At 41.5% G+C, this 18280-nt stretch overlaps 2 protein-coding genes across 2 annotated transcripts in view; both read right to left on the reverse strand.

Annotated features, from left to right (window-relative positions):
- LOC120048484 (integrin alpha-8-like) overlaps positions 1-10469 on the reverse strand; it is a 49636-nt gene extending 39167 nt beyond the window's left edge. The window contains exons 1-6 of the mRNA XM_038994488.1: positions 10113-10469; positions 9270-9418; positions 7374-7474; positions 7121-7244; positions 4679-4740; positions 294-339 (exon numbers count right to left, since the gene is read on the reverse strand). Coding sequence (XP_038850416.1) covers positions 294-339; positions 4679-4740; positions 7121-7244; positions 7374-7474; positions 9270-9418; positions 10113-10300 — 670 coding nt within the window. The 5' untranslated portion in view covers positions 10301-10469. The remainder of the gene's footprint in view (positions 1-293; positions 340-4678; positions 4741-7120; positions 7245-7373; positions 7475-9269; positions 9419-10112) is intronic.
- Positions 10470-12879: 2410 nt separating this feature from the next.
- LOC120048485 (ubiquitin carboxyl-terminal hydrolase MINDY-3-like) overlaps positions 12880-18280 on the reverse strand; it is a 51711-nt gene continuing 46310 nt past the window's right edge. Inside the window, exons 14-15 of the mRNA XM_038994489.1 lie at positions 13980-14051; positions 12880-13886 (exon numbers count right to left, since the gene is read on the reverse strand). Of these exons, the coding sequence (XP_038850417.1) occupies positions 13737-13886; positions 13980-14051 (222 nt within the window). The 3' untranslated portion in view covers positions 12880-13736. The remainder of the gene's footprint in view (positions 13887-13979; positions 14052-18280) is intronic.

The raw sequence follows: 18280 nt of genomic DNA on the forward strand, positions 1-18280 counted from the left end.
CCTCTGATCAGCTCATTACAACTGAGCCTAGACTCAATCAAACACTTCCTGTCAGAGAGAGAGGAGGCAGGGGCTTTCACTCTACATTGTCCTAATCTGGCTTCTCCTGGGATCAAACTGCACACCAGGAATGAGAGAAATGAACTGGAGCAGTGCTTCATCAAATACTATGTGAATCCAGGTCTGGTGCAGGAATGTGCCTTGATCGTGCTGCTAAACTCATCTCTTTCTCCCTCTCTCTTTGTCTCTCTGCCTCTTTTTCTAGTGTTTCACATAGAGGGAGCTAATGTTACCTTGCCAGTAGAAGCTGCCAGGTCCGCCCACCACCAGTGTCCCCTCCTGAGGAAGAGAAAGTCTGGGTCAGTCCAGGGTTAGGACTAACTTCCTCAAGACTGGACAAAAGTTGAATTTAAAGTGCATTCGGAAAGTATTCAGACCCCTTGACTTTTTTCACATTTTGTTACATTACAGCCTTACGCTAAAATTGATTAAATTGTTTTTTTTCCACCTCATCAATCTACACACAATACCCCATAACGACAAAGCAAAAACAGGTTTTTAGATATCTTTAATACATTTGCAAAAATAAATAAACTGAAATATCACATTTACATAACTATTCAGACCCTTTACTCAGTACTATGTTGAAGCACCTTTGGCAGCAATTACAGCCTTGAGTCTTCTTGGGTATGATGCTACAAGCTTGGCACATCTGTATTTGGGGAGTTTCTGCCATTGTTCTCTGCAGATCCTATCAAGCTCTGTCAGGTTGGATGGGGAACGTCGCTGCACAACTATTTTCAGGTCTCTCTAGAGATGTCCGATCGGGTTCAAGTCTGGGCTCTGGCTGGGCCACTCAAGGACATTTAGAGACTTGTCCCGAAGCCACTCCTGCATTGTCTTGGCTGTGTGCTTAGGCTTGTTGTCCTGTTGGAAGGTAAACCTTCGCCCCAGTCTGAAGTCATGAGCGCTCTGGAGCAGGTTTTCATCAAGGGTTTCTCTGTACTTTGCATCTTTCCCTCGATCCTGACTATTCTCCCAGTCCCTGCCACCGAAAAACATCCCCACAGCATGATGTTGCCACCAGCATGCCACACCGTAGAAATGGTGCCAGGTTTCCTCCAGACGTGACGCTTGGCATTCAGGCCAAATAATTAAATCTTGGTTTCATCAGACCAGAGAATCTTGATTCTTATGGTCTGATAGTCCTTTAGGTGACTTTTGGCGAACTCCAAGCAGACTGTCTGGTTCCTTTTACTGAGGAGTGGCTTCCATCTGTCCACTCTACCATAAATGCCTGATTGGTGGATTGCTGCAGAAATGGTTGTCCTTCTGGAAGGTTCTTCCATCTCCACAGAGGAACTCTGGAGCTCTGTCAGAGTGATCAGCGGGTTCTTGGTTCTTGGCCTCCCTGACCATGGCCGTTCTCCCCAGATTGTTCAGTTTGGCCGGGCGGCCAGCTCTTGGAAGAGTCTTGGTGGTTCCAAACTTCTCCCATTTAAGAATGATGGAGGCCACTGTGTTCTTGGGGATCTTCAATGCTGCAGAAATGTTGTGCCTCAACACAATCCTGTCACGGAGCTCTACGGAACATTCCTTCGACCTCATGTCTTGGTTTTTGCTCTGACATGCACTGTCAACTGTGGGACCTTATATAGACAAGTGTGTGCCTTTCCAAATCATGTCTAATCAATTGAATTTACCACAGGTGGACTCCAATCAAGTTGTAGAAACATCTCAAGGATGATCAGGATGTACCTGAGCTCAATTTCGAGCCTCATAGCAAATGGTCTGAATACTTATGTAAATAAGGTATTTCTGTTTTTTTTATTCTGAAAACCTTTTTGCACTATGTCATTACGGGGTATTGTATGTAGATTGATGAGGAAAAAATGTAATGTAATCCATTTTAGAATAAGACTGTAACGTAACAAAATGTGGAAAAGGGGAAGGGGCCTGAATACTTTCTTAATGCAATGTACAGTTGAAGTTGGAAGTTTACGTACACCTTAGCCAAATACATTTAAACTCAGTTTCACAATTCCTGACATTTAATCCTAGTAAAACAGTTGCTGTCTTTGGTCAGTTAGGATGCCCACTTTATTTTAAGAATGTGAAATGTCAGAATAATAGTAGAGAGAATGACTTATTTCAGCTTTTATTTCTTTCATCACATTCCCAGTGGGTCAGATGTTTACATACACTCAATTAGTATTTGGTAGCATTGCCTTTAAATGATTTAACTTGGGTCAAATGTTTCGGGTAGCCTTCCACAATAAGTTGGGTGAATTTTGGCCCATTCCTCCTGACAGAGCTGGTGTATCTGAGTCAGGTTTGTAGGCCTCCTTGCTCAAACACGCTTTTTCAGTTATGCCCACTTATTTTCTATAGGTTTGAGGTAAGGACTTGTGATGGCCACTCCAATACCTTGACTTTGTTGTCCTTCAGCCATTTTGCCACAACTTTGGAAGTATGCTTGGGGTCATTGTCCATTTGGAAGACCCATTTGCGACCAAGCTTTAACTTCCTGACTGATGTCTTGAGATGTTGCTTCAATATATCCACATAATTTTCCATTCTCATGATGCCATCTATTTTATGAAGTGCACCAGTCCCTCCTGCAGCAAAGCACCCCCACAACATGATGCTGCCACCCCCGTGCTTCACGGTTGGGATGGTATTCTTCGGCTTGCAAGCCTCCCCCTTTTTCCTCCAAACATAACGATGGTCATTATGGCCAAACAGTTCTATTTTTGTTTCATCAGACCAGAGGATGTTTCTCCAAAAAGTACGATCTTTGTCCCCATGTGCAGTTGTAAACCGTAGTCTGGCTTTTTTATGGTGGTTCTGGAGCAGTGGCTTCTTCCTTGCTGAGCGGCCTTTCAGGTTATGTCAATATAGGACTCATTTTACTGTGGATATAGATACTTTTGTACCTGTTTCCTCCAGCATCTTCACAAGGTCCTTTGCTGTTGTTCTGGGATTGATTTGCACTTTTCGCACCAAAGTACGTCAATCTCTAGGAGACAGAACACGTCTCCTTCCTGAGCGGATGACGGCTGCTTGGTCCCATGGTGTTTATACTTGCGTACTATTGTTTGTACAGATGAACGTGGTACCTTCAGGCATTTAGAAATTGCTCCCAAGGATGAACCAGACTTGTGGAGGTCTACAAATTTTTTTCTGAGGTCTTGGCTGATTTCTTTTGATTTTCCCATGATGTCACGCAAAGAGGCACTTGAAATACATCCACAGGTTCACCTCCAATTGACTAAAATTATGTAAATTAGCCTATCAAAAGCTTCTAAAGCCATGACAGAATTTTCCAAGCTGTTTAAAGTCACAGTCAACTGAGTGTATGTAAACTTCTGACCCACTGGAATTGTGATACAGTGAGTTATAAGTGAAATAATCTTTCTGTTAACAATTGTTGGAAAAATTACTTGTGTCATGCACAAAGTAGATGTCCTAACCGACTTGCCAAAACTATAGTTTGTTAACGAGAAATTTGTGGAGTGGTTGAAAAACGAGTTTTAATGACACCAACCTAAGTATATGTAAACTTCCAACTTCAACTGTATATACATCTGAGTCAGGCCCGAGAGCCCTGATCATGACCCCACAGGATCATATAAGTCACGATACTTAATCTGCCTGTGTCAAACCAAATTCAATGCACTTTAAAGGCCCAGTGCAGTCAGAAACATGATTTTTCTGTGTTTTATATATATTTCCACATTATGATAATGCCCTTTTAGTGTAAGAGTTGTTTGAAAAGACCACCTGAAATGTCAGCATATTTTGTTGGGATGTAGTTTTGGCCTGCCTGGTGTCATCACCAGGTAGTACATTAGTTAATAGACCAATGAGAAAGTCAGTTCCAAAACTCTCTGCCAATAACATCTCATTTTCAGTTTCCCCTCTCCACTCAGACCACTCCCAGACAGTTATAGCAAAATTCTTGCTTTTGAAATTCCTCTTTGCTAAGAAGCTATTTTTGTTTATTTTTACCCTTTTAATCGGAAACAATCACAGTAAGTAAACATTTTTAATATTCAGATAAAAATGGCTCCATTGGACCTTTAACTGGCCAAGCTCGTCCTGATTTACCTGTATACACACTGATTGATAAACATAGAAGAAACAATCATAAAAGACAATGTGTGTGTGTCTGTTTGTTTCTGTGTGTGTGTGTGTGTGTGTGTGTGTGTGTACACTGTCTTCAGTCATCCATGTGTACTTCCTGTTGAAAATGACAGCTTCCTGTACAAGAGGGTACATTGAGCAGAGAGGGTTCAGATGTTCACATGAGCAAGGCCCTCTGTGATTTAAACGGACAAAGTTGCATGCCTCCTAGCTCTCTCCCCTCTAACCATTATTGTGTGTCTCTCTATAGTCCTGAGAGGAGTCAGACAGAGAGAAAGTGAGGATGAGGAGGGAGGCTGTTATGACAAACATGTATTTTTACACACACACCTCGGAATATGTTGACTCGGCTGTGATTGTGTGCTAGAAAATAACTAAGGGGTTCTCTCTGTATTGAGGATTGTCATGACATGGACAGTGATGAGGATGTCATGACATGGACAGTGATGAGGATGTCATGACATGGACAGTGATGAGGATGTCATGACATGGACGGTGATGAGGACGTCACGTGGGTAGTGATGGTTGTTACCTTGGTGAAGTCCACACTGAACCCGGCCTGGCAGAAACCCTGTCCCTCCGGGTCTGGATCATCTGACAAACACAATCACACACCATATCAGATCATTGTTTCAACCCTCCTGTGGTGAGTTGTTATTAGTTGAAGTGTTCCACAAAGTCTGACCCTGACCCTCCAAGTAGCTCGAACTTTACCTCTTTACTATTCCATATGTCCAAACTCTATGTGGAAGAAATCAGAGTGCAGGGTGTGTGTGTGTGTGTGTGTGTGTGTGTGTGTGTGTGTGTGTGTGTGTGTATAAACCTGGCTGATAATTAATCATTCCCCGTGTTCCAGAGGCACCCCGAGGAGAGGTGAAATGAGTCGTAACTCGCACGCACACACACACACACACACACACACACACACACACACACACACACACACACACACACACACACACACACACACACACACACACACACACACACACACACACACACACACACACACACGCGCGCGCGCGTTAGCTGGAGTGCGTAAGCTCGGAGGTCATAAATCCACATTAAAATCTAAACAAGAAGCTCCCAGAGAGAAAGGTTGAAACACACACACTGGGTTGGAAACATTACAGAGACTGAGTGTGTGTGTGTGTGTGTGTGTGTGTGTGTGTGTGTGTGTGTGTGTGTGTGTGTGTGTGTGTGTGTGTGTGTGTGTGTGTGTGTGTGTGTGTGCGCATACGTGTGTGTATATATGTGTATGTGTGCTGGGTTTGTACAGTAGCATTGTGCGTCCAACCCCCTTGGAACCATCACGTTGATCTCAATAAAAACTGTCCAGTAGAGTGGAATGTTTTATGTTTTCCTTTTAAGTTGTTTGATGTCGATGTTGTCGAATCTCACTGTCAACATAAAACAAACCCTTAATTAAATAACCTCCAGAATCACTAAAACACCAGATGTGTGTGTGTGTGTGTGTGTGTGTGTGTGTGTGTTTGTGTAGAGAGTCAATGATAAGAGTTGTGCATTAGGTTGGACGGTATTCAAATTTTCATATTGTCATACCTTCCTTCTCTCATACCGGGATTTACGGTATTACCGGCATAGCACACAAGGGGGGGCTAAAAATGCAATAAAAGCCCATTGGGGCTCTATTACCAGAATGCTAATATAATTTGCACAAACTAATAGCGAAATTACATAGCTAAATGCTAACGAGCGAAAACGAACATAAACTAATTGCAGACAGGCAAATACAGCTCATAAAGTTATACAAGCATAGCAAGTAGCTGCCGAACGTCATTTTCGGTGAGTGTGGACGTTTCCAAGCAAAAGTAAACAAGAGATGTTGTGCAAATGAACAAAGTTGTGATGCGTGCTTTTCTAAAAGAAGAGCAGCATGTGTACACGGAGTGATGGGGAGATGAACGGGGGAGAAAAAAAACATTGGTAGAAGCACAGGGAAAAATGGCAGCTATACAGATAACTCATCCAGAGCTCTTTGACTTCTGGCAGAAAGACATTATTTAGCAGTGATTTGCATACAAGTGTAACGTCATCACCTCATGTGCGCTGCACAACAGAGACTCGCCGACAGATATAGAAAGTTAAGGACTCATCAGTTCGCTTTCCCCGTGGTGCTATCAACAAACAAACACGTGACTGGCTCAACTGTTCTGGGGAACTACTGTAAGCTTCATCTAAAATATTGTGACAGGTTAAAATGAAGAACGCAATCTGCTTTATCTCCTAAGGTATTGCACATGTTGACTGCAGGTAATAACTTAAAAAGATGCTACAAATATTCAAATTAATTGAAAAACTTTTGTTTTGACAGTATTGAAAAACCATCCCGTGGCTTTTTTCAAATACTCCAGTATACGGTATACTGCCCAAGCCTAGTTGTGTGTTCCAGTGGGTGTTTACGAATGGCAACCTGATAGGGACCTTAGCTTCTTATCATGCTTATCAATGGTTTTGACTGTAGCCTGTTAGTGTATTGGCCTCCAGCCACAGACAGTATATCTGAGTACTGAGTATCTAGCCTCTTTTACTACAAGACAATGTTGTCTTGCAATTTTGGTGTGTGTATTAGGGCTAGGAATTGCCAGGGTTCCTCATGATTCTATATGTATTGCGGTTCGCTACTGTGATTTTATTGCAATTTGATGTTCCAAATATATTGCTCACCATACTGTATGTCTGCTGCAGAGAGACAAGGGAAATTTGTTTTAATCAGCCATGGAAATAAAAATGCTGAAACCATGTTAGCTCACTATTTAAAAAGAAGACTGTTGACAAGCTAAAGGATGAAGAATATGAGGATGAGTTTTGACGCAGGTACAGCCAACTAGCTAGCGCTACCTAGCATCAAAAAACATTTTTGGAGTCAAAGTATCAATATAATAGCATAGACCCCCCCCCCATCACAAGTGCGTATGTGTGTATGTGTTTGTACGTGTGTGTGTGAACTCACTGGTCCTACAGGGTGAGTATTCTGCATAGGCACTGAAGTTCTGCACGGCAACATAGCAGGTTCCTACCGGGTCCTTCTCACCGTTCACCTTCACAGTACGCCAGTGGTAGAGAGGAGCACAGGCCTAGACACACAAACACACACACACACACACATTACATGTATATGACTGGTTCAAAGTGTATTAGTTAGTCATAGCACTGATGGTTTACATCTATGACAAGTTAGGGTTAGACAGAATATCATTCCTCACCACCACTTTGCCTTTGTGAGTTCTAACTGAGGCTCCAAACCACTGGTGAGACTTGAACTCCAGAGGCTCCCTGGTGCCATTAACCTTAATCATCCTGTTATCTATAGAGAGAGATGGAGGGAGGGAGGAGGGAAAGAGGGGGAGAGTTTTATTGTGGCATCAATCAACCTGGCCCAGCCCTAATAGGTCTAGTCTCTGTACAACATGGGTCATGCCTGCCTATACACCATGGAAGGCCCAGATTTGGAAGCTAACTAAAGTAACATGGACATAACTAACTTTTTTTTAATGATGTTTCCATTGAAGTTTCTAGAAATACACCTTGATCTTTAATGTCCATTGTCATGCTGTAAATGTGCATGACTGTGTGTGTGTGTGTGTGTGTGTGTGTGTGTGTGTGTATGTGTGTGTGTGTGTGTGTTAGCCTGCTCCAGTGCAGATCCTTTCCTGTGTTATTGAAGGCCAGCTGGGCCTGTTTAGAGAGACGGAGTCTCTACGCCTCATAAAACACCAGCAACCTACACACACACACTGAAGACTGCAGTTTCTCCCGGCCCATACTAGACGACAAGGTAAGAAAGAGATGAGCTAATTATGAAATTTGAGTGAGCTATCCCCATATGTCTTGTGTCATGTTTTGTCATTAGAATGACCTCATGCACACCTGCACACTGTTCCTAACCCTTAACCCAGTAAGTGGCTTGGTCTCTTCCCTTTGACTGCACCAGGCCAGGCGCACCACAGCCATGCCACTGATCGCCATAATGCACCCTCTCTAGTGTAATTTGCTTAATTCCTTCAATCTCTCTCTCCTTCCCCCTGTATGGCTCTATGTGTGTGTGTGTGTGTGTGTGTGTGTGTGTGTGTGTGTGTGTGTGTGTGTGTGTGATGATAGATTATATGCGTGGGTGTGTGTGTCTCTCATGTCGCTGGTTTGTACCTGTATTAATGAGGCTACAGTAACCTTAGCCATATCCACCATATCCATGCACATCACACACACACACACACACACACACACACACACACACACACACACACACACACACACACACACACACACACACACACACACACACACACACACACACACATTTGAAGATCTAATAAAAAGCAGACATCCCCTCCTTCCCCCCTCTTATCCCCTCCAGTCTCAGTCTCAGAGGGAAAATGAATTCCCATGTGCTCACAGTTTAGCCCCCCTAGCCCGCTGACCGCTTCTTACACACTCACACTTTACCCCTCCCCCAGGATAATTGAGAGAGAGAGAGAGAGAGAGAGAGAGAGAGAGAGAGAGAGAGAGAGAGAGAGAGAGAACAGTAGAGGAGTTATTAATCTCTATGAAATGGATTGCCCATCCTATCAGAATAGACCAGTTAGTGCAACAGGAAGTAGTTTTTCAGTAAAGAAACAGAGGTGACAGGATCAGAATTCTAGAACACCAGACAGACAGATGCATTCAGCCACCACCCACCAACATATCTTTCTCATAGAAATTAATAGTAGTTATTTTTCTATGGCCCTCTTCATACACACTCCAGCTGACAAAGACCATATGGATCATCACACACACACACACATTAGTGGTGAGGGCGCTCTCTTGTGTTCTGTTATTTGTCCGGATGTATGTAAGTGCATCGGGTGAAATTACACTTCTAACAGGAACACAAAACACACATGTACAGTTCTTCTGTGCTCCTGAAACCTGAAGCCAACCACATGGGCAGGAGTTAACCCCTTCATACTCACTCATGAACTTTGTGAGAGCAAAACTAGCGCACACACACACACACACACACACACACACACACACACACACACACACACACACACACACACACACACACACACACACACACACACACACACACAGGTACACAGCATGGTGTAACTCACTGGCGTTGTCGAAGGGTATCTGTGTACAGCTGTAGGGTTGCTTGGTGGGGTCAGGGTTTGGGGGATAGGGACAGTAGTAGACAGCTCCTCCCTCTATGATGCCTGGCTGGGATGTGTTGGCCTTGGGCGCTCCCACCAACACACTCAACCTGCAGGGACACAGTCATGACAGATATAATCCCACTAACTGAATGTTCACACACAAAACTTAAGAAAAAGAAATGGTCTTTAACACACAGAGACACACACACTCTGAGAGAGAGAGAGAGAGAGAGAGAGAGAGAGAGAGAGAGAGAGAGAGAGAGAGAGAGAGAGAGAGTATTAAACATATTCATTGGGAAAGACACATTAATATTTTAGTTATTTAGCGGAAGCTCTTATCCAGTGCATAAAACTAAGGAGCTGAAACAACAAGAAACATGATAGGAGCATCTTGGTAATAAAACAGTCCTCAGTTCCTTTACAAATCCCAGCGCTCATCACAGAGTCAGCACAGAAAGCACAAGTACAGTAGGCTACTAGCATTATGACATATCTTGGTGCAGTCTTGGTGGGCTTGGAAAACTCACAACAGCCTACTATTCTGAGACATTTGTTACTGTATTTGTGTTCACTTGCAAGACGAATTTCCTGTTGAAATAATGATATTCTATTCTACTATTTTATTAGGAGAATGAACCCATCTCTCTGTTCGGGCATGTTTTTTCTGGGAATCCAGACTTAATTCATATTAACCCAACATGAACCCGCAGACCTTCGTAGGCTGTTCGAAATTGAAATTAATAACATAAAAAATGCAATGTTTTAAACTGATAGTTGTGGTCTCGGACTGTTGTCACTCACGTGCTGCTTTCGGGGGTCGGTCGGTAGAAGTCCACGGAGTAACCAAAGTAGCTCCCCTCTGGTCCTCGGTACACCGCAGGGCGCTCCGCATGCAGGTTGAAGCCTGAGACAACCGAAAGAACAAGCCATAGCACCGACACCACGCGACACAACATCCCACCAAATGCACACATCCTATAGGCACACATTAACACCTTCCCCGCAGCCAGACCAGTAGTCTATCACACCGCTCGAATCCGTTAGCAAGGAGAGAGATGATAGGCGAAATGGAGGGAGAGAGATGTTTCTGTCCAGCCAGGTGAGTTATCCCAAGTTGTGCATGCCCGTGCGTTCTGCTCTCGCCGCTGTCTCCCACACTAGGCACTCACACACACTCTCCGCTGGGTCAGATCTCTTGATGCTCTCACCCACACACACACACACACACACTCTAAACTCCTCTGCAGCCTGCAGCCAGACTCTCCTGTCGCTGCGGCAGCGCGCTTCTATTCTGTGCACGCCCCCGTTGCACAACACTTCGACCCACTTCAAGACCATACCCAGACCACATCAGAACGCGCGCCAAGTGGCTGCATCATAAAGCTATCGTTTTATATGGAGGGAAAAAAGCAATTTTCTCCATTCGTAGGTTTTGATCGAGAAGCAATAATACTATAAAGTGGATGTATTAATTATCTCTTTCTCGCTCGCTCACTCACACGCACGCACAATAGCCCTATAATATGACACGACCTCAGTCAGCGTGGTGATACTGATTTAAGCCTGATATTACAGATCTCGGGTTTCGCGGTGTTTTATTATTAAACCGTTTATTCTGACCGCGCCGGTTTAATTAGGTGCGTTTCCTTCCATTAAAGAATAATCACCGGTAATTATCTTGCGTAATTATTACTGAGATCTAAAGTTAAACACGCCAGCCTGCGGACTAAAACTAAAGACGGGTTTGTGGGTGTGTGTCTAAATGTGTTTGTGTGTGTAGGCCAATGTGTGTGTGTGTGTGTGTGATGGGTTTTCACGGCACGCGTTACCATTCCCCTGTCCTGCGCGAGTCCTCTCCCAAAAGTGAAGCTATAAATACATTCGTAGCCTATTCTGATCCAGACACAACTTGTGTGTGTGTTGTAGACATCTTGCCTGCATAGCCTACATCCTGTACAGTAGATCTGAGGTGTCGTCTTATCAAAGCAGACCATACCACTACGCCCACATCACTCCTCCAGTGTGTGTGTGTGTGTGTTCCTGCGTTAACTCAGTCTGCTCCTAATCAGCATCAGGAGTTTTAATTAAATTGAAACTTCAGAGTGTTTCATTGTCGTCAAGAGACTGAAAGTCTCATAAAGTCATAGTGAGCTGTAAAACTGTGACTGCAGTGGAGTACTGCTCTTTCTCAGCTGTAATGAGGAACATATTAAAAGAGATGCTTTATGTCCATTTGTGTTAGAGAAACATGACTCATGTGGACCACATTGCCCAAACATCTGATCTGCGATGACCTTAGTAACAATTTATTTAGCTGTTGACCAAAATGAAGTACTCAGGCTGAAATGTATGTGTTTCTATGTTAGTGTGTGCGTGTGTAGAGTTAGGATGTTACTGCAAACCACTTCATATTTTCCGACAAGTGATATGGGGGTGGGGTTGTGTGTGTCAGAGTGTGCGTGTTACATAATCTAAGGCTGCATGGTGATGAGAGGGAGTCACAGTGAGCAACCTTGACCTACCAGATGGAGAATTCAGACAAATTTCCCCAACTCTCCTTAACCCCTCCCCTCGCATGCCCTCTTCCTTCTTTACCCCTCCCTCTCTTTCCCTCTGCTGTTCTCAAGCTCTTTCCTTATGTCTCTCTGCACTCCTCTTGCTGTCCGTACCTCTCTCTCCGTTTTTTTTTTTTGTCCATTAAAATAACATCAAATTGATCAGAAATACAGTGTTGAACTCCAGAGACAGATGGAACCATAGTGGCTCATTACATTACAGACCAGCATATGGTCTCACACACGCACATGGTGACCAACAACAGACACAAACATAATTACAATGCCTGTGTACCTGCCATTCTCATAGAGCACATATGCTAACAGTGTGAGCATGTTTCTGCTTGCTGTGTGCAGGCATTTAGAGGTGAAGGACAGTTTAACTCAGCGTACACACACACGTGAACAGCACTCTTAAAACTGCCCTTTTGAACAATGTTGATAGGTGGACTGCTCTTTCTCAACTGCTTTCGTGTAAATCCAAGATGAACAGAATGAAAAAGAGACTTCAGACATTCAACAGGATTTCAGTTCTTAGAAACTTCATTACCTGGCGAGGATACACATGCGCTTGTACACACACACACAGAGGACTAGAACAAGAGTAGTGCTCCTCTCTTTGGTGTGCCGCATGCCTGTTTTATGATGGTCCCTCACCAGGTAAAAGCATTCTAATTTGTTTTAGTTTCAGTGTGCACTCAATAGTTCCACCATCTGTTATTGTTTTCTCCTCTCTCTCCCAGTCTCATCCAATAAACACAGAGATATCCCCTTTCCAATAACACACATACACCATACTGAGACTGACACACGTACGCACATACATACAGGCCATGTTCGAGAGCATTCTGTCCAAATCCATGATGAATTGTAGGTCAATTTTGACTGACTGATCTACAAACAATAATGAGTAGTTATTTATGCAAGTAGATGGATGGTTAGGCGAGACTATGATGCAAGGTGATGTGTAGATTAATCAGTCGGCAATGTCGAACAAGCCCACACACGAGAAGTGAAGAAAAAAATTGTTTATTCGTTTGGGGGGTGTGTGACAATAAATACCATATCACTTCCTGTGTTGGTGTGAAGAGAGAAGTTGCGCAACGTGTAAAACCAGCCAAAGGTTCTACTTCCAGGTCAAACAACTAAACAGGAGGAATGTGTCTGCTGTGATTGGTCCCTTTATGCTGTAAACACCAGGGTGTGTGTGCGCGTAATCTCCTGTGAATACCATTGAGGCTACTTTCCCAGCCCCAGATTTAGGCTGCTCCTGGACTATTTCAATGGAGATAATGCAGTAACCTAATCTGGGTCAGGGATACCCTGCCTCAGTATTAAGAGGTCAAACTAACTCAGCTGTAGTTAGAATAGGAGTGTGTGTGTGTGTGTGTGTGTGTGCGCACGCATATGTGTCTTGCGGAAAGCTTTGGTTGTTTATCTCTTTAACAGTCAGAAAGCTGGGTGTTACAGAAGCATAGTTCCAGTCAGTCAGTTACAGGTTTACATCCAACGAGGTCAGCTGTTTCCTTTATATGTAGTTCTTATTAAGTGCATATATCCCAGAGTATAAAACAGAGTCATCTACAGGGTGACAATAATAATTCATTCAGCTTTTTACAACAAACCAAAAACATCCTGTGACTTAATTTAGTCATGTAAAACACAACAGCATTAACAGTAAACAAGTGTGTCTGTATGTCAAGTGTGTGTGTAGTGGCATATATGTTCTGTTTGTTTTTGTCCTGCCCAGGACAGTGAGCAAATTTCTCTGTGTGAGTGTGTGCAGCAATGTACATGTACTGTGTGTCTCAGTCTTTGTGGCCTTCCTTCCTGTGGAGATCAGTCAGTCCTCTACCACCCTAGCAGTGAGTTAGTTAAGTGAAGGGGAGCGTTCAGTATTCCACAGCAGTTCTATGTAGGGCCACTTGGTCTGGAGGCAGCGCTTCACTGGAGTGTCATCTGTCCTCACCATGGGGTCCTCAAAGCCCAGGACCAGGGCTGTACCCTGCACATACTCCACCTGACAAAGAGAGACAACACACACCAACACCTTACATTATCATAGTGGTGTGACAGTTTCAGGCTGTTTTAGAGGTGTGTGTGTATATCTTACCCTCTCGTTGTGGTTGGACTGTTTCAGGCCATTGTAGTGGTAGACAGGGAAGGAGTCTGGGATTCCAGTATCCTGAAAACACAATATACACCAGTTAACAATCATGGAGTCATCTCTGGGATGCGTGTCGATAACTCTGCTCTGGAAGGTGTGTGTATGGGAACCCACAGACAATTCAGCATACTTTAGCCTGAAACACTATACATAACCCCAAACCCACATACGTGTGTGTGTGTGTGCGTGCGTGCGCGTGCATACATGCATTTGTGAAACCCTAACCCCAATCCCACAGAACAGCCTAGATTAGAAACCAGTCAATAGCGACACAGAGCCAAACACTTTTTTTTTTTTTTTTGGGGTGGATCAGCTTAATATTGCGGAAAGAATGTTGCTTCCAATGTAATTGTCTGCATCATTTCCAATCCCCCATATTTTTTTGGGTAAATATATATATCCATACACGCATGCATACATATATACATATATACATTCACATACCTATATAGACATACATACTTTTTTAAAGAATATACCTTTATTATTATTCCCCGCAACCCTACCACCGCTCCCCCAATTGGAGTAAACTAATAAACACTTCTGCTTTTACCTTCAATTTATACATCTTATACCTATTTTACAGACACAGACTACTTTATAATAGTTCTCTCTTGTTTGTTCTTAGTCCTTCCTCTATTTCTGTTGTCCATCCAATTTTATTTCCACTTGTAACTGTGCTATTTCACAAAAGCTCCGCACCTATACACATTTCACAGATCCCGTATGCCCTACATTGTTTATCTTGTTATTAGTCCCACCCTTCAGTTCTACTCAACCCTTCCCATCTATCTTCCAACATCATCCATTTCGGATTTTTATTTGCCATATATTTTTCAACTGTGCTGTGATGCTTCACAAAAGATTTGAACCTTCCTATTCTCATAGCTTCTACAGATTGTAAATTAAAAATAAACATTTTTGCTAAAATAATTATTATATTATTGATTGATTGACTATGGCTTTTCAAATCCCCCAGTATTGCTATCTGTAGCGTTAGTTCTAGGCAAATGTTGCAATTCTTCAGCCATTCCTGGACCTGTGACCAAAAACGAGCTACATATGGACAATACCAAAATAAATGGTCTAATGACTCTGCCTCCTCACAGCAGAATCTACAGAGCTGGGAAGATTGTATACCCCATATATATAACATTCTATTAGTTGCAAGAATTTTGTACAATAATTTAAATTGAAAAATTCGAAGTTTTGAATCCGGCGTTGTTTTGCGTATCAATTCATAAACCATGTGCCATGGAATGGGTACATCGAACATCTCTTCCCAACTATTTTGCAATTTATATGGCACAGCTGTCAGTTTTTTGGTCCTTAAATGAAATTGGTATATGTTTTTATTTATCACACTTTTCTTTAACCATTTATGTTCTTTAATACAGGGCCGACATACAAGTTCCTTACTTCTTTCCCCTTCTACTTGCCTCTTCCATTTTTGTGGTAATGCTGCAATTAATTGGTTGTAATTTTGGGTAGAGCAGACATTTCCATATGTCTGTGTGAGCTGCATGTGTGACATAACTCCACCAGTCCTATTTATGATATCATTCACAAAAATTATACCTTTTTTAAACATTTCTTCGATAAATACAGTTTTTTTATCAATTACTATATTTGAATTTAACCACAATATTTGTTGTACTATTTGTTCCGTCCTTTCAGGTGGATTAAACTGAAATTGCAACCAACTTTCTAAGGCTTGTTTAAAAAATAAGGATATTTTGGAGATTATTTCCTTTTCAAACAACCGAAAGTGAGCAGGTGTAATCTGAATAAAGGGAAAAAGGCCCTTCTTGAACATAGGATGAGACATTCGTACCAATTTACTAGAGAACCAGTTTGGATTTAAGTATAACTTTTGTATGACTGATGCCTTTAGTGAGAGGTCTAATGCTTTAATATTTAATAATTTCTGCCCTCCGAATTCATATTCGTTATATAAATAGGCCCTTTTAATTTTATCTGGCTTGCCGTTCCAAATAAAATGGAATATTTTTTGTTCATATAATTTAAAAAGCAGGTCACTAGGTGTAGGCAAAACCATAAGCAAATAGGTAAACTGTGATATGACTAAAGAGTTAATCAGGGTGATTTTTCCACAAATAGACAAGTATTTTCCTTTCCATGGTAGCAAGATCTTATCTATTTTTGCTAACTTTCTATAAAAATTTATTGGAGTGAGATCATTTCTTTCTTTTGGGATTTTTATACCGAGTATATCCACATCTCCGTCAGACCATTTAATTGGTAAACTACATGGCAATATAAAATGTGTATTTTTTAGTGATCCAATACGTAATATGGTACATTTATCATAATTTGGTTTTAATCCAGAGAGGATAGCAAAGGTATCTAGATCCTCTATGAGGCCGTGGAGAGACTCTAGTTGTGGTTTTAAAAGAAAACATGAATCATCAGCGTACAATGACACCTTAGTTTTTAAGCCACAGATTTCTAATCCATTAATATTAATGTTTGATCTAATTTTAACAGCTAACATTTCGATGGCAATAATAAATAGATATGCCGATAGTGGACAACCTTGTTTTACTCCTCTAGATAGTTTAAAACTTTCTGAGATGTAGCCATTATTTACTATTTTACACCTAGGGTTACTATACATAATTTTAACCCATTTTATAAGAGATTCCCCAAAATTGAAATATTCTAGGCATTTATATATAAACTCCAGTCGTACTTTATCAAAAGCCTTTTCAAAATCAGCTATGAAAACCAGACCTGGTGTCCCCGATATTTCATAGTGTTCTATTGTTTCCAGTACTTGCCTTATATTATCTCCAATGTATCGTCCATGTAAAAAACCTGTCTGATTAGGATGAATAATATCTGACAAAACTTTTTTTATTCTATGCGCCAAGCATTTTGCTAGGATTTTTGCATCACAACACTGAAGTGTAAGAGGTCTCCAATTTTTTAATTGGACTGGATCTTTATATATACCACTTGGGTCCTGTTTCAGTAATAACGATATCAGACCTTCTTGTTGCGTGTCTGATAATCTACCATTTATATAGGAGTGGTTAAAACAAGCTAATAATGGTCCTTTGAGTATATCAAAAAAAGTTTTGTATACTTCCACTGGTATGCCATCCAGCCCTGGAGTTTTCCCATCCTTAAAGGCCCCAATTGCATCAAGCAGTTCCTCCTCTGTAATTTGGCCTTCACATGAGTCTTTCTGTACAGATGTTAATTTTATATTATTAATAGGAAAAAAATCCATACAATTAGTTTCAGTTAGTGGAGATGGAGGAGCCTGAAACGAAAACATATTCTTAAAGTACTTTACTTCCTCTTTCAAAATATCATTTGGTGAATCATGCGTGACTCCATCATTTGTAACAAGTTTTAATACATTTTTTTTGGTAGCATTTCTATATTGAAGATTGAAAAAGAATTTGGTGCATTTTTCCCCATATTCCATCCAGTTCGCTTTATTTTTATAATGTATTACACTGGATCTTTCTTGAATAAGTTCCTCCATTTCTTTTTGTTTTTCCTCTAACTTATTCTGTGCCTCTATGGTACTGTTTTTATTGCTATCTAACTGTACTGTTAGTCCTTCAATTTCCTTTGTTAATATGGACTCTTTTGATCTAAATTGCTTTTGTTTTATAGATGAGTACTGAATTGCATGGCCTCTAAAGGCACACTTAAAAGTGTCCCATACAATAAGGGGATCTGCTGTACCTATGTTATGTCTGAAAAAGTCAGTTATAAAATCTTCTGTCCTAGTTCTAAACAATTTATCATCTAGTAGACTTTGATTAAATTTCCAATATCCTCGCCCACGTGGAAATTCTGTAAGAGAAATATATATGCCAATTATGTGATGATCCGACCGCATTCTGTCCCCTATCAACACTTTTTTAACTTTTGGTGCCAGAGAGAATGGTATAAGAAAGTAGTCAAGACGACTAGCTTGATTCAGCCTCCGCCATGTATATCTCACTAAATCAGGGTATTTAAGTCTCCATATATCCACTAATTCCAATATATCCATGACATTCATGATTTCCTTAAGTGCCTGAGGGTGATAGTTTGTAGTGTGATTTCCTTTCCGGTCTATAGAGGTATTTAAGACCGTATTAAAATCTCCCACTATAATAATAGAGTCTAGTGTTGCTTGTAGAGTTGATAAATTCTTATATATATTTTCAAAGAAGCTTGGATCATCATTATTCGGACCGTATAGGTTAACAAGCCATATTTGT

This window comes from Salvelinus namaycush, chromosome 5, assembly GCF_016432855.1.
Source record: "Salvelinus namaycush isolate Seneca chromosome 5, SaNama_1.0, whole genome shotgun sequence".
NCBI classification, from domain to species: Eukaryota; Metazoa; Chordata; class Actinopteri; order Salmoniformes; family Salmonidae; genus Salvelinus; species Salvelinus namaycush.